We start from the raw sequence: 16,662 nt of genomic DNA on the forward strand, positions 1-16,662 counted from the left end.
TGGACAACATGCACCCCCTAGGCTGTATGTGCTCTCCCTGGAACTTAAGTGTGGCCCCTGCTACCACCAAATTTGTTGCTGCTGCAATGGCAGCAAAACTGTTGGTGGCTTGCTGCCAAACTTCAGTGGCAAAGCACAACGGTGGCCTAAAAATGATAAATTTGACTTTAAAACTTTAAAGCTAAATTTGGCCTTTTTAGGTCAGTGTTGTGGTTGCTGCTGAATTTTGGTGGCAAAATGCCAATTGTTTTGTTCCTGTCAGCACCAAAATTCAGCAGTGTGCCTCTTGTGGGGAGGTGATTGAAATTAGTCCCCGGAGGCCCCAAAGTTGTCCATGTCAGCTGTACACCATTCTGTAAGGCCAACGACAGTCATAAAGAGGTTTAGTTGCCAATGATATTATCTTGTACTGTTGCTTGTTTTTATCAACAACAAACCTGGAAGTCCAAACAGGAAAAGGCTTCATAAAGCACACTTCCTAATCCATTGCAAATAGTTGTAAATGCACAGAACAGACTCATTGATTTCCCCACCCCACCCCAAATCCCATTTAGGATTATGTACTTAAATGCTTTGTTGTCTGATACTTCAGCCAGGATTCAAACACAGTTATCTGTTGATGAGCCTAGTTAGATTTGTTGAGATTTAATAGTATTTTAAGGACAGTTTTTCAAGCTCTTTAAGGAAACTGGACTAGTGAAGCTTAAAAGTAAAAAAAAAAAAGATTCTGCAAATTTCTCATTACAGTAAAAACTATATTGGGTTTTAGTTTTGGTTGACTCATGATCATTCCTTGCCAACCAATGACTGGCTTATGTACTAAAACAGAAGCTTCAGCTGAGACAGAATAGCCACTAAGAGTGTCATGAATCTTTGGAAGAGGGTTTATTATTTTTGTCTCATACCCTTTATTTTCTGCATATAGGATTAAAGTATGGAAAAAAAGACCTCTGAAAGGCCAAAGTTTAGAGACTTCTCACTGAAGCATTGCTTAACCATCTGCTTTTAGATACTGTAACAGCTGTTCTTCTTTGGAGACAAATTGGATTAATTCCATGGAAATAATCTGTAATTATCCTGTGAAGTAATTGCTTTTTATTGTGAATGTGATAATACTGAGAATCTCTCCAGAAAAGATTTGACCAAATTGCTGCATTCTAGCATAATATACTGAGTGTTCACAAGCTTCTAATCCATCTTTCCCCAACCCAGTGCCCCCCAGATGTTTTTGACTACAACTCCCGTTAGCCTCAGCCAGCAGAGCCCATGGTCAGTAACACTGGGAGTTATAGTCCAAAATATCTGAGGGTACCAGGTTGGGGAAGTTTGTTAACTGTGTGCTTGATCTGTTGCAGGAGCCCTCCTCCACATCCTACCCATGCCAGACATACAGTATGGTGGAACATGGGAGAGGGCTTTCTCTGTTGTGGCACCCCGGCTGTGGAGGCCTGAGTGGTGCCAGCACTGGCCTCATTTCAGCGGCAACAAAACATGGCTTTTTAACAAAGCCTTTGATGGCTAAATTCAAGGCTGACATACTTTTAATTGTTTTAATTGTTTCTACTGCTTTTAAATTCTATACTGGTTTAGCTTGATTAATGGTTTCATTTGTTTTTAGTTGTGTATATTTTTTGTTTTATACTGTTTGTATGATTTTATCTGTACGCCACGCTGAGATCCCAGTGATATAGGGCGGGATACAAATATAGTAGTAGTAGTTAGAAGTAGTAATTTTGTGTTAGTGATGTTTCTGTTCGCAGCAAAATAGGATTATCTCGGGGAAATAATAAGTCAGATCCAGCAATAGAAATGTTAATAAACAAAATTGTCAATGTAATTTCAAACACACCTTTGCAGACAAAAGGGTTTAAAAAATTGTTTGTCGATATAATTTTCCAGATGCTGAATACCAAATTCTGGAATTCTTCTATGAATGTGAAGAGGGCCTAACAAAAATAACTCCGTTAGCTTTTGAAATGTGGTGCATGAACTATTATATATTTTAATACTAAAAGATAATTTGGTTTTAAATGTGAATCTGTACGGAAGGACCATAGCTCTGTGATAGAGCATATGCTTTGTATGCAGAAAGTCTGAGAGTTCAATACCTGGAATCTCCAGTTTAAAAAAGGGATATGGTAGCACTACACTCTGGAGAGCTGCTGCCCATCATGGTAGGCAGCACTGGGCTTGATCAAATAATCTGACTTGGTACAGGGCAGATTCCTATATTCCTGTGATGACTACATCTCCATTTTGCTCCGAGATGCTATTTTGACTTCTGAGAATCAAAAATATTGGGCAGTATCTTAACGGTATCATTCTGCTAATGCAAATGACAATGCTGTAGCAGAAACATAGTTCTGAACTATGAGCGAGAAGAGAATCCATTACATTTGCACAAATATAATGCGGAACTGCTTTCACAACAAAAAGATTTGGTGGAGCTCCACTAGTACTATTTGAGTTCACAGAATGATACTGTTGGATCTTGTTTCTGATGTTTCTGTTATTGTAGAAATTCAGTTGTGTGGGGGGGGGCGGAGCTTGGCAGCCATGGCGGTGGCAGGTTTCTTCTGAGGCTCTGAGCGGCGTTGCCGGAAAAAGCAATTATCTATTTTTTAATGGGCATAAATCTTTGAGCAAACGACAGGAAATGATTATAAAAGCTATCGGAGCTGGAAAGTGTTGAGAAGAGCCGATGGGATGAGGTGAGCTTGACGGAATGTCTTTATAAACTGCAGAGGCGAAACCGAAAGTAACATGATTGATGTCGCAGTTTGAAAAGAAAGAACTTATGCTTGTTAGACGTTGATCTGATTTACAGCGATCCTCACTTCTCATCCTTTATCTTAAGTTGGAAAGATTGAAATACTGGCTTTGAAGTTGTTTGCTGTAATCTTTGTAAAGTGGAAAGTGGAAGCTGTTTGCGGTGTGCCGAGAAGGGGGGGGTGAAGGGGAAGAAACAGCATTCTGTGAGGGAGATGTGGGATTTTGAGAAACTGTGAATGATTGGATCTGATCCCCTCTAGTGAATGCTGTTGTGAACTGAATATATTTCCTCCCCCTCGGGAAGAAGGTGGTGTGTTTGGCACATAGAAGAGAAGCCAGTAAAAGTTGCTAAGGAAGTGGGGGCTCTAAGATTTATGCCCTACTCAGAAGGGTCCTATGTCCAACATTAAAAAAAAGATTAAGAAGTGGGAAAAGTTGAATAGACAAAAAAAGAAACCTTCAAATCATAATTTAACCCACCTCTCCCACCTGGAAGATACAGCCCCTGGAACAGACCAGGAAGACGAAGTTATAGACCCAGTTTCTTTGGATACAGTACCAAATAAAGAAAAGAATATGGCTGAAGGGGGAAAAGCAATGGACAGCAACTTTCCCTCCCTAGCAGAAATTAAGGCAGTTATTGTAGAGAATAATATCATCATTTTTAAAAAAATGGATCTGCAAATGAATGAATTTAGACAACAAATGCGTGTTCTTTCGGATAAGACCGCAGAAAACTCGGATAAGATCAAAGAGATAGAGGCAAAAGCGGAATTGGACCAGAAGAAGCAAGAGGCCTTTGAAAAATCAACAAATATTCAATTTAAGGAATGGGAATTACGTCTGATCGCCTTGGAAGACCAATCTCGTAGATCTTCGATTCGAATAAAGCAGCTGAAGCAGATACAAGGAGAAGATCTTAGAGAAATCATTCTGAACTGGTTCAAAGAGCTGATGCCTGACATACCAATAGATGGATCGGATCTGGACCGAGTCCACCGCGTGGGGGGGCAAAACTACAAAGGGACTAGAGATATTTTGGTGAAATTTGGTAACTATTATAAAAAAGAGCAAATCATGAAAGAATTGAGATCTTTGACCCAGTTACAATATAAAGGCAAAGCAGTGCAAATTTATAATGATCTTTCTCAACATACATTAAATTGGAGACGGAGTATTAAACCAATAACTGGAATGTTAATGCAGAACAAAATTCCATACGCATGGGGTTACCCGGTTTTCTTAAGATTTACATATGGGAGGAGGGAACACAGAGTAACCTCATTGGATCAAGGTAAAGAATTGCTGAAGAGGCTGGATCTGGATGGGGAAGCAAATGGGGCTGGAGTGGGTGGGGGAGGGAATGAGGCTGGGACATCTGGAGAGTAAGAGAATTGTTAATTATGTTTGGAGATAATTGCAAATAGAAATGTTAATATAGAAACCTGCCGGCCAGGCGCAGCACTGCCTCCCCCCCCCCCTTTAAAGTAGATGGCTGGAGTACTAGACTCACGGGGATATGGGGGGGGATTAGAGTGGGGGGGTGGGGAGGGGGGGAAGGTAGGAGAGGAGGGAGTGGGGTAGGAGGGTGGGGGTTTTATGTATGGAGTTTGTTTTTTTATGTAAGCAAGTTTGAATTGCTGAGCACAAGGGATCGGAAAAGATTTCAAAAGGGTGATTATGGATAAAAAGATAAAGGTATCAACACTCAATGTTAAAGGTTTGGGGGCAGTCGTGAAAAGGAAGAGAATAGAACAAATGTTTAATAAAGAGGGATCAGATATTATAATGGTCCAAGAGACACACCAAGGCTCCGAGAATTCGAATATGATAAAATTAAAGTGGTTAGCCTATTATGAAAAGTCATTAGGGACATCGAAAAAAAATGGAGTGGCCACTTTGATTTAAAAAAAAAGTGGGTTTATATTAGAAGAAGTAAAAAAGGATGATAAGGGCAGATATCTTATGTTAAAAGGTAAAATTGAGGGAAAGGTCTATACTTTGATTAATGTTTATGCCCCAAATGAGAGACATAGAGAGTTTTTTATAAAGTTGTTTAAAGAAATAGAAGAATTTAAGGAGGGGTATGCATTATTAGCTGGGGATTTTAATATGGTTATGGATAATAAACGGGACAGGTCAAATCCCACTAATGTTGAAAAGAGGAACAATATGACTATATTGAATAAATTAGTAAAAGAAAATGATTATTTAGATTCGTGGCGTTTACTTAACGGGAATAGGCCTGGATTTTCATACTTTTCCCCAGTTCATCATACATACTCCAGGATAGATTATATATTTGTTTCAAAAGATTTTGCAACGAGGATTTGTAAAATGGAAATGGGGGTAATAAAAGTAACTGATCATGCCTTGTTAAGTCTAGAATTTACAGTTAAGAAAGATTATAAAGAGGCTTATAGATGGAAGCTGAATACAAAGATATTGAAATATAATAAAATAGTAGATAAAATTCGGAAGGAACTGTCGGAGTCATGGGAAATTAATGAAAAAGGAGGAACAGCTGGGTCAGTCATTTGGGACACCATGAAGGCTGTAGCAAGAGGAATCTGTATTAGAGAAACATGTAGTTTAAAAAGACAACAACGTGCAGAACAGGAAAAGTTAGAGATAGAAATTAAAAACTTGGAGGAAAGATATTGGCGAGTTAAAGATAAATATAAATTAGTGGAAATACAAGCTAAGAAGAAACAATTAGAAAATTTAAATATAGAAGAGATTCAAAAGAATTTAATGTATATGAAAAGGGAATATTTTGAAAACAGTGATAAGAACTCGAGGTTGCTTGCCAAGCTCACACAAAAAGAAAAAGGGAGGAATGGGATAGAAACGTTGAAAGATAGCCGAGGGAATTATTGTCATGCAATGAAAGCTAAAATAAAAATTTTTCAGGAATTCTATCAGGAATTGTATAAGGGTAAAGAAATTCAACAAGAAAAGGTGGAGGAGTATATTGGAAGGTTTATAAAGAAGGGAATAAAATTAGAATATAAGGAGTTAATGGAGTCAGTAATAACTCAAAGAGAAGTTGAAGAGGTTATTGATAAGTTAAAAGTTGGTAAATCACCGGGAGCAGATGGTTTGGGTCCAGAATATTATAAGGTCTTCAAAGACTGTTTAGTTCCAAAATTAATGGAACTTTATAATAGGATATTATCAGGAGAGAAGATACCTGAATCATGGGAACATTCAGTGATAATTCTGATCCCAAAACCAGATAAAGATTTGACTAATCCCGATTCTTATAGACCTATTTCTTTAATAAATCAGGATGCAAAATTTTTTACATCTATTATGGCCAAACGGCTAAATAAATTTTTGGCAGAATATATAGGAGCAGATCAATGTGGGTTTGTGGTAGGAAGGCATATGCATAATTTAGTGGGTAGAGTTTTAAATGTAATAAATGTAATAAAAAAAGCAAATATTAAGGCAGGTATTATAGCATTAGATATTTTTAAAGCTTTTGATTGTGTGAGCTGGCAGGCACTAAAGAGTATTATAGATAAATTGGGATTTGGAAATAAATTTAAAAATGTAATAGAACAGCTATATTCCCAAAATACGGCGGTAGTGGTGGTAAATGACGGACTTACTGAAAAGATACGACTAGCCAGAGGAACAAGACAAGGATGTCCGCTCTCGCCGGTCCTGTTTGTAATGGTTATGGAAGTTTTGGCGAAGGCACTAAGGGAGGATGAAGAGTTAGAAGGAATTGGAGAGGTAAGGGAAATAAAGTTAAACATGTTTGCGGATGACACTTTATTGACCATTAAGAATCCATTAAGAAAATTAGAAAGAATTAAATATCAGTTGAGGGAATTTGAGGAAATAACAGGGTTAAAAATAAATTGGTCTAAATCAGAGATGATGTTGTTTAACTATACCAAGAAGGAAGAAAAGGATTGGGAATTTAAGGGAATGGAATTGAAAGTTAAGAATGAGATTAAATATTTGGGAATTAAAATTACAAAAAATGTAGAGAATCTTGAAAAGGAAAATTTAACGAGGTTAAAGAAAGAGGTATTAGAGAAATTGGAGAAATATAAAAGATTAAATTTATCTTGGTTCGGAAGAATAGCCTTAATAAAAATGAAGATATTAGCTAAAATTAATTTTGTATTTAGAATGTTACCTATAAAAATATCAGAAACCGAGATAAAAAGTTGGCAAAATATTATTAATAAATATTGTAATGGAGAAAAGAGAGCAAGAGTGAATAAAAATAATTGGTACCTAAGCCAAAAAAAGGGGGGAATGGGTCTCCCAAACATAAAATTATACTACGTAGCAAATAGATTAAGACATGTTGTAGAAGCAATTATGGGAGTAGGAGATTTATATTGGATGGAAGAAAAAACCATAAATAAGGTAGAGATGAATTTGGAGAATGTTTTTTTTAAAGACGGAGGAAGAAAGTGGGTTGGAAGTATAGATAATCCACTCCTGAGGACTCAATAGGAAATTTGGAGTAAATTTAAAGGGAAGCTGCTTCCGAGCAACTCTCCCTTAGCACCGATAATAATGTTAAAGAATTTCCCAGAGGATCTAAAGGGTAGATTATGTAAAATATTAAAAGAGAAAAATAAAATAAGATTAAAGGATTGGGTAAGAGATATTAAAACAAGAGAGGATATGGAAAATTTGTTAAAGGAGAAGAAGCTATCTTGGTTAGAATATGGTCAATTAGAGCAATGGAATAAAAAGTGGATTAAAGATAATAGAATGTGCAGAAAGATGACGAGGTTTGAAGAATTAGTAGTAAGTAAGGAGGAAGGGAAAGGAGGGAGTATAGTTTCAAAAGGATTAATGAGTGAAATATATAAAATATTGTTAGAGAAGGAGTTTAGAGAGAATACAGAGAAAATGGTTTGGGAATCAGATTTAAAGATACAAATAGGGCGACAGAGCTGGGAGGGACTATGGAAACAAAGAGTGTTGAGAAGTTTATCAGTAAGAATAAAGGAGAATTATTTTAAAATCCTATGGAGGTGGTACCTAACCCCGGTTAGATTGAATAAGATAAGTGATCAACATTCAGCAAATTGTTGGAGAGGTTGTGGGGAAAAAGGAACGTATTTACATATGTGGTGGCAATGCAAATATGTACAAAGATTATGGAAGATGGTGTTCTCAGAAATTGAAGAAATAGTGGGAATGAAAATAGAACAAACACCAAAAATAGCATTGCTGTCACTATTTGAAGATATAAAGTGTGGAAAAGGAACTATAGAGCTGATATCGAGTTTGTTGGTTGCAGCACGACTGATGGTAGCTAGGAACTGGAAGGTCCAAGGGGAATATTCTATTGAGGAATGGTACAAAGAAGTATGGGATATAGCCATTAATGATAAACTGACATGTAATATTAAGTGGAGAAAAGGCGTAACAAAAATAAATGAGTTCGAAGGAATTTGGAAACAGTTCCTAGTGTTTGTGTTTACTAAGGGAAGTGGGAAACCACCAGCAGAAGAAACGATTAGATTTTGGACTCAAGAATGATCCCGAGGTGGGGGGTGCACTTTTATGTTAAGAACGAAGATGTTGTAGTATGATAAGGTATATGTAATAGTTTTTGATATTTGTACTCAACAATCATTCAATATGTATGCAGCAGATATTTGATGTTTTTTTTTCTTATTGTGTTTTGTTTCAGTTATATTTTGGTAATGTTTATCTATGTTTATATAGTGTTGAAAATGAATAAAAATTAAAAAAAAAAAAAGAAATTCAGTTGTGCATGAGACATGGGGTCGTCAGGAATCCACATATATAGACACCATTGGGGACAGAAACATAATTCTGGTGTACAGCAGGGAAAGCATCCATTATACTCTGCCACAAGCATAACATTAAAGGAAAAAACACTTGCTGACACAGGGAGGTAGAGAACCCCTTTCAAAATAGTACCAGACAGGATCTTATTCTGGATGCTGCATTAGTATCATGAGTTCAAGGGAGGGTTTGCTTGCTACAAACACCTGCAGCTCCTCCCTTTAAACAAACAAACAAATCCTTGTTGGGCAGCAAGCATGCCCATTTGGAAGAAGAAACTAGAATGCCAAACCTTGGTTACCAATCTCAGCCAACATTTTAACCCCCTGCAGAGAATGTTTTTTAAAAAATTGACTTGGGTTGAGGCTCCAGAAATCCATTCGCCTGGTCACCAGAAGTAACCACTCATCCCTCTCCAGAAACTGTCCCATTCCTGAGTTTGTGCCAAAGGCTTGAGAGAGAAGCAGGGCCTTTTCTCTCACTTCTGAACCAAGCTTTGAAGAAGGAAAGAGAAGTAGCATGAATCCCTGACATTGTTTTTCCCTTCCCAAAACATTTACAGTCAAGGCTTCTGCCACGTTGCACACAGTGACAGCTGTTCTCCCTTCCACCTCTCTGGCATAAATGAGGACTCTGGGGAGCGGTCAGTGGTGATGATGACAGCTTTTGCAGTTCATCCGTTATCTAGTAGTGTACCTTTGGGGGATTCAATGAATGGGTTGTGAAGAGCCACACAAGAACTTATGAGAGAGAGAACAAAAGAAGTCAACATTTGTCCCAGAAAGGGACATGCTGTTCTGGGCAAGACTTTAGAAATACATTGCATTTCATGGGAACTTAATGATAGGTAGATGGAAACATCTTTGTATTTGATAACTAAAACATGAGCCTTTATCCAAAGATAATCATGCTGATATGCAGTTGGAAATAGTGAGGGCTCATGCATTAAGTTTAGCTGAAACCAGGAAGCTAATTCTGTTGCCCTTTGTTTCCCTGACTTTAAACTAACAGAGCGTAGGTCAATATTTTTATGGGGAAAAGACTTCACGTAGAAATAGTACTTATTTTCTATGGATGCCATGGAAACACAATATTTGTTCAAGTAACAGCAAAAATATCTACAATTTATAAAAGATTTGTGATTTTGTCATAATGATATTTAGGATATATAATGAAAGCAGACTGTTTGACTAACACAGTTAATCTTTTAGAGTAACCTGATGTAGAAAAACTATTTTGTGGACTTAAAAATTGTATTTGAGATTGCTTGATAATGACTTTTATAATCTGTGAAAAAAAATGAGATGAGGGAGGGGCTTACTTCATAACCAAGGTTAATCAGTATTTTTGAACTGAATACTGAGTTAATAATGACATGTTCATTGCATTGGCCACTCTGATCATTGGCAGAGAGCATAATAAATAGGGATCAAAATGGATACTTAGTCGAACAAAGGAGGCCTTTCCATGAGGACAGTGGGTTGGATCTGTGCTGCTTAAAACAAGCACCAGTGTTTGGCAGCAGGAGTGGGACAATTTCCTTCAATAGCACTTGCAAATTGGGACAAGATGGTGCTAACTTCAAGCAGTGGCTCCTAGGAAGTATGGGAATAGTGCCAATGCACAACTATAATCTGGAAATATCCTCTGCTGTTACTAGAGTAAATCAGGTAGCCAGGGTTGGGGGATGCAGGAGAAGGAGGAGGCTGGTCAGCAGGTGCGTGAGCTTTTTTGCTTCGGGTCCACATACAGAAATGGTAATTGCATTTTGGTACGTTTCATATAAGCCTAAGGCTTGCCCTGTTATCTTTTTAAAGAATCCATTATAGCTGCCCTTACACACACAGTAGCAGGGCCAGCCCAAGATATTTTACTGCCTGAGGCAAATAACAAGATGGCACCCCTCCTATTCCATGTCCAAAAGCTGACCTGGCAGGCAAGTGGAATCTCCCTTCAACACTGGCAATGGGAGAGCATCCTCCACCACACCTAAAGGCAGTAAGCTTGCTTTAAGGGAGCACAGCACAGGCCACTTGGCCTACAGCTCTCTTCAACACTTTTCTGCTGCCTCCCAGCATCTATTGGCTGAGGCAACAGTCTCACTCTGTACTTAATGATAAGGGCAGCCCTGCACAGCACCACATTAGGCAGTCTCTATAGAAGTCTTTAAAGCAGTGAAATACTATCCATGGTTTGACGTAGCAGCCGTATGAGCGATACTTACAGCCCTCTGCCCCGATCTCCGTTTGTGCTCGTCCCGAGAAGTGTGGCGCCCCGCCCCACACAGGGTCGACACAATTGGCAGCTGCCCACATGCTTCCTGGGATGGATAACACATGCCTACAGAGCCCCACTGGGCAAGAGCGGCAGGGGTTTCTGTCGCTCTTGCCGTGCGACTCTGTAGGCATGCGAAATAGTTAACGGAGCTCACCACATGACACAATAATCAACTGTTGTGCAGATAGTCAACTCTGCACACCGTTGATTATTTCTGTTGCTTGTTTCTGGGAAATAACCAACTGTTGTGTGGAAAAGGCTCGCCGGACGACACAATAGTTAACAGTGGACTATTTAAGCAATAGTGGACTATTGTGTCGTCCAAACCCAGTCATGTTTATCTAGCATAAATCTGTATTTATCCAACACATTTACATTTCCAGCTACAGCAGTTGATGTTATAGTAGAGTGACTGCAATTAATCATTATTTTATTCTTCTTTATTTCTAAAGTTTCTTTCTTTAGAAAGAAGAAAGCTAGTTATTGGCTGTTCAGTATTTGTGACTGTAGCGTGTTGTGGTTAAGTTGTGGATGGTCTCTGCAGAGCAAGGTACAGGCTAAATGCCTCTTGTAGTAAATGGATATGCACAATGAATAATAGTGCCAGATTGGTGTTCCATTTGTAGGTGCTGGAAAAAATAATAACAGGGTCTTCTTGCATTCATTAGATTCATTGGCGAAGGGTGTACCAGGCAGACAGTATGCTACAGTGTTTTCTTTTTGTTTTCCTGTGTGAGTGTGGAACAGTAACTCTGCTATGTGGTATGCTGCTTTTGCAGTGTTTTGCCGGCCATGGTGGAGATAATGTCCAAGTGAATATGTTGATTTATTACTTTGTGTTTGATTTGGAACTCATTTAATGTTCTAGTGTTGATAAGTGCCTTGGAAACCCTTCTGTTTTAGAGATGGCATAAAAACATTCTAAGTATAATATAAAATATAACTTTTAAAAAATTTAAACCCAGCAGGTCAATTTAAAAGTAATTCACTCCTACAAATCAGCCAGCCAATCTGAAGCCTGACCTCACTCCCATCCCAACATTCTTGTCAGGAACAGTGGGACCAGGAGGCCTGAACGCACAGAGCCCGGGATAGTGTTGGAGGGATCTTTTTTTCAGGTTTTTCTCCTTCTTGAAGGTTTGTCTAGTATTGTGCCTCTAGCCCACCCATATCTTCACTGCTGAATTCAGCTGGGATTGGCAGAGGAAAAAGGCTTGGAATTTCTGGTCTAGTCCAGAAGGCCAAAGAAGAAAACAGTATGCTGCACTTGGAGCATTAATTTCCTTATGTAACTTCAGATCAAAGTGGAATGTTCGCCTTCCTTCCCAATGTTGTTCTGTCTTGTTCATAACTTAATAAAGGCAGTAGAGACCTAAACACAGTTGAATTCAGGTTTGTTAAAGCTTTGTCTCCAGAATACCTGATCATAAGTAACACACAGTAATGTGTAAACTGTACTTCAGTGGGAAATCTGAACAAATAAACCAAAGAGCAAATAATGTAGCAGCAAATATAAATAGGTTGCGAGATGATAAACCCAGATTATGTCTTTAAAAGGATTGTTGTCTAAAATGTTTTGGAGAAAGCAGGCAGGGCTTTTCCTCTCATCTTGTGACTGCTCTAACAAAACATGCTTGGAGGGATGAAGGAGTAATTCCTTGGAAGGCCTAGTTTTGAATGAGTCAGTTCTTATAACGAATGGTTTATATACATGGATCTTTGTTTTCTTGTGGGATCGAAGTGGATTAAGCCATTTATGGTATGCACTTGTTGAGAGCAACTAAATATTTCATACAACTGTTCAACTGTAAATGCGTTGTTTGAAAGAACTTGGAGTTCTCATGTTAATCATAATAAGTATGTGCTGAGAAACTGTAGGAGTCCCTGCCAACCATCCTGCTCTTCCAGACTTGATAGCATCTTGGTTGGATCTTGTTCATCCATATAATTAGTTCAATTGATCCATTTCCGTAGGGTAGCAGCTGGCACCTTACCCTGAAAATAACTGTTTATAAAAGTATGCCAGGCCCAGGAAATCACTTTCAGGCTTACTACTTTTGAAAATGATAGTAATACATCCTTCTAACCATCAGCGTCTTTTTAAGGCAGTTCTTGGGGGGGTTTTAACTAGTGGAGGATTTTTGAAACTACATCTTCCTATGCCATGCCTGCTCTGATCCAGAGATTCACAAACACAGCAGAAAGCGGTGCATTTGTTCATTGCCTGACTCTCCCCCTCTGCCCTTAAGTCAAGGTGTAATCTTTTCTCTCTCTGCCACCAAAACCTATTGGCACTGCTAAAGGCAATCATACTGGTAATCTGTTCAGGAAAAAAAAGGCAATGGTCTTTACATATGAAGCCACACTTGGAGTTCTGAGGATCAGGATGACTACTGCAAAAGCCGCATATCTTCTCACAAAGTAAAACTGAGTGAGTGAAGTACTTCAAAAATCACATACTAATGCTGAATTATTCAGCAGAATACTACTACTAAAAGTGCAGTACGCGATTTAGGAAAACTTCCTATTATGCCAAACTGCATGTTACATTAAACCATCCTTTGAAAATCAAAGTATGCTTAAGCTGGCTACTTTTATTTTGTTAAAAACAAAACAGCTATGGGCCCCCCAATCTCGATCTGTGCCTTTTGCACTTTCTGTCTGAAAATCCCACTGGCTCTGAAGATCTGTTTAATGCAAATTGTTTTGGGCAAACAGTGGAAAGCGGTGACTTTTAGGAGAGAATTGGCATGGCCTCTGATCTGGATCAGGGCCCCACATGTTTGCTTTTCTCTCAAAAATAAAAGTGGCTACCTTAAGATGCTTTTAAAAATTTTAAAGGGAGTGTTTTAATGGAACTTGTATTTTGATCCTAGCTTGGCTTGCCCTTGATGGTAAATTAGCCACCAAGGACATACCGCTGAACAGATGGGTTAATTTCTGGGTAAATGTATTTAGATTAATCCATTGACTACCCCCCCCCAAACTTTCACACAAAAAGAGTTGGCCGGGGGGCTTCTCTGAATATTTTGGAAGATCTTTTTCATTATCTGCTAATTGTGGAATGTGTCAAATTTAAAATCTATTTCCACAGGTCTTCATGTAATTAATTTCCTTCTGTTTCTTCTTTCAGTGTTTGATCGTTGGAGGTGGCCCCTGTGGTTTGCGGACTGCCATAGAACTCGCCTTTCTAGGAGCCAAAGTTATTGTTGTGGAGAAAAGAGACACCTTTTCAAGAAACAATGTGCTTCACCTCTGGCCTTTTACTATTCATGATCTTCGAAGTCTGGGAGCAAAAAAGTTTTATGGAAAGTTCTGTGCGGGATCCATTGATCATATTAGTAAGTATTATTGACTCTGAGAGATGACGGCAGCTTTGCTTTCTTTTCTGGAAAGATGCATGTTACACAAAGATTTGTGCTGAATATTTTTGTAGTTACTTGACAGAAATTTTGGCTGCAGCACATTACAGAGTTGTGCGCTGTTGACATGTTCTGTTGAATTCAGTTGAGCTTGTGCAGGATTGCAGCTCTTGTCCTGATACGGTGTGCCAGTATCTAACTAGTGATTCAAAGGCTGAAGCCAGTATCAGTTGCAGAAAGCAGCCCATGCCAGGTATTTTTGGAAGAGGATAAAAGAAATGCGTCAGTAGGTAGTAATAGAACATTGCACCCCTCTCCCTCTCATCTTTGTGTCCTATCAATATTTTTAGTATGTTTTGTTTAACCTGGATGCCAAAGCATTCCTTCACGTTTTCATCAAACTTAAATTGACAGAGTTTATTCTTAAATCTAGTTTAATGCACAATTGGCCTTATAATATAGTTGAATGAATAAATTGTCTTATTATGTTCACTGACCAATACATTATAGTATAGTTGCATTGCTATAGACTGTAATGTTGCAGTGCCAAGATGTTATTTTAAAATAAAAGTTTTTGAAACTTGAAACTGTTTTTCTCCTAAACTTTTCTTTGGGGTCTGCACATAATATGATGGATATTTTGTATGACTGCTTCTTACATGGAAATTCAGTATTAAAGCCATCATGTGGGCTCACCCTGTGACTTCATTCAAGGTTGTAATGTGCTATATTTTCAAATCACACCATTACCATATATATTGCAGTTCTATAGACTTTTCTACTATGTATTCATTGCACCATTTTAGTCTGTTGGTGTAAGGGATACAGACTATGACTTTTGCTTTAATGCAAAACAAATGAGCAGGCCATCCAACACCATCCCTAATTTTTAACTTGAAAAAGAAAATGAAATGGAAGATCAGTTGGCTATGCAGTGGTTCTACTCATAAAAGCACCCTAAAATAATTTTGAATAAAACAAAAATAAAAGAATAACACAGAAGAAATCAATAGATGTGCATTTGGTTTTGACAGTTTTTCATTTTATTAACATGTATTACTTTCACCATAAGTTTACAGTGATTAAACCATGATAAAACATTGAATAATGTTTGTCCTAAAAGTTCAACCATGTTATTTCTGTTTCCTAGGCATTAGGCAGCTTCAGCTTATCCTCTTCAAGGTTGCACTGATGTTGGGAGTTGAAATCCATGTGAATTTAGAATTTGTGAAAGTTCTGGAACCTCCTGAAGATCAAGAAAATCAAAGTATGTCATGATTCTTATTAAGAAAGAATTACACCAAAAGTAACCCCCCCCCCAGTGTAAATCTTTATAAAATAAGACATTTTACTTGATGTGACAGAATACACTGGTCTGAATATATGCATGATTTGACCTTTTGCATATACTTACATTGACATTTTACACTAAATACCTGTTCTCAAACTTGCAGAGTGGAAGTTCAAACTCAGTCCCACTGTGCACATTTTCTCTCAAACTGTCCAGGATGTATTGAAGGAAATGAGACAAAGAGGCTTCTTGAATCTTCAAGAATCCCTGTTATCTGGGCTTATAAAGAAAGGGGGGTGATAACCCTAGTTGTGGCGCAGTATGAAAACTGGCTAGCCTTTTCTTGCTTGTTTATGTTAGTCATCCCACAGCAAGACCTTGAGTGTGACAAATGTATTAGGCTGCCTTGAGTTGCCTCTACCCCATGTCCATATATGCATGAGCTTCCCTGAAGTATTGCTCTGATTCATGCAACCTGAGGATAGATAGGGATGAACAGAACAGTCTGTTTCTGGTTCAAGACAGTTTTACACGTGTTCAGTCATTAGTCTGTTCTTCTGTTTTCTGCAAAAATATATATAAAAACTAAATCTGCAAAAGCTTGCAATTAAATTGTACACATTTTCTCCATAAAATACACATGATTTCTCCTAAAATATGAATTTTGATCCAAGAAGTGCATTACATAACTTGAGAGAAGTGTACAATCCAAAGAATACCTTTTTTATTTTTTTTTACAAATTGCACATTAGTCAAGGAAGTACAAACTAGGTCGGTTTGCTTAATAATGTTGACCAAAGGAGTAGGCAGCTTTTTCCATAATATTGGGGAAAAGGTGGGATATAAATATGTTGTTGTTATTGACTTTTCTCGATGCAGTTCTCAATTGCCAACTCCTGTGAACATATATGTTGCTGACTGACTTGTTACTTTCAGAAATAGGTTGGAGGGCTGAATTTCTTCCAATGGATCATCCCTTGTCAGAATTTGAATTTGATGTCATTATTGGTGCTGATGGCCGCAGAAACACTTTGGAAGGTATGTTGTAAATTACAGTAAAGCTCAACTCAACAGAAGATTTGGTAGCAAAGAGTCTGCTTGTTTCGTGCTTCTTGATGGACAGTAGAGTTGATCATGATTAATAAACTATAGATTTCCTAGAAA

The 16,662-nt window shown here is 38.0% G+C and overlaps 1 protein-coding gene across 3 annotated transcripts in view; it reads left to right on the forward strand.

Moving 5' to 3' along the window:
• MICAL2 (microtubule associated monooxygenase, calponin and LIM domain containing 2) overlaps window positions 1-16,662 on the forward strand; it is a 162,638-nt gene that overhangs the window by 45,383 nt on the left and 100,593 nt on the right. For all 3 annotated transcript variants that reach the window (XM_063117290.1, XM_063117291.1, XM_063117292.1), the window contains exons 3-5: window positions 13,979-14,186; window positions 15,358-15,474; window positions 16,435-16,536. In XM_063117290.1, coding sequence (XP_062973360.1) covers window positions 13,979-14,186; window positions 15,358-15,474; window positions 16,435-16,536 — 427 coding nt within the window. The remainder of the gene's footprint in view (window positions 1-13,978; window positions 14,187-15,357; window positions 15,475-16,434; window positions 16,537-16,662) is intronic.

This window comes from Elgaria multicarinata, chromosome 2 (assembly GCF_023053635.1).
Source record: "Elgaria multicarinata webbii isolate HBS135686 ecotype San Diego chromosome 2, rElgMul1.1.pri, whole genome shotgun sequence".
NCBI classification, from domain to species: domain Eukaryota; kingdom Metazoa; phylum Chordata; class Lepidosauria; order Squamata; family Anguidae; genus Elgaria; species Elgaria multicarinata.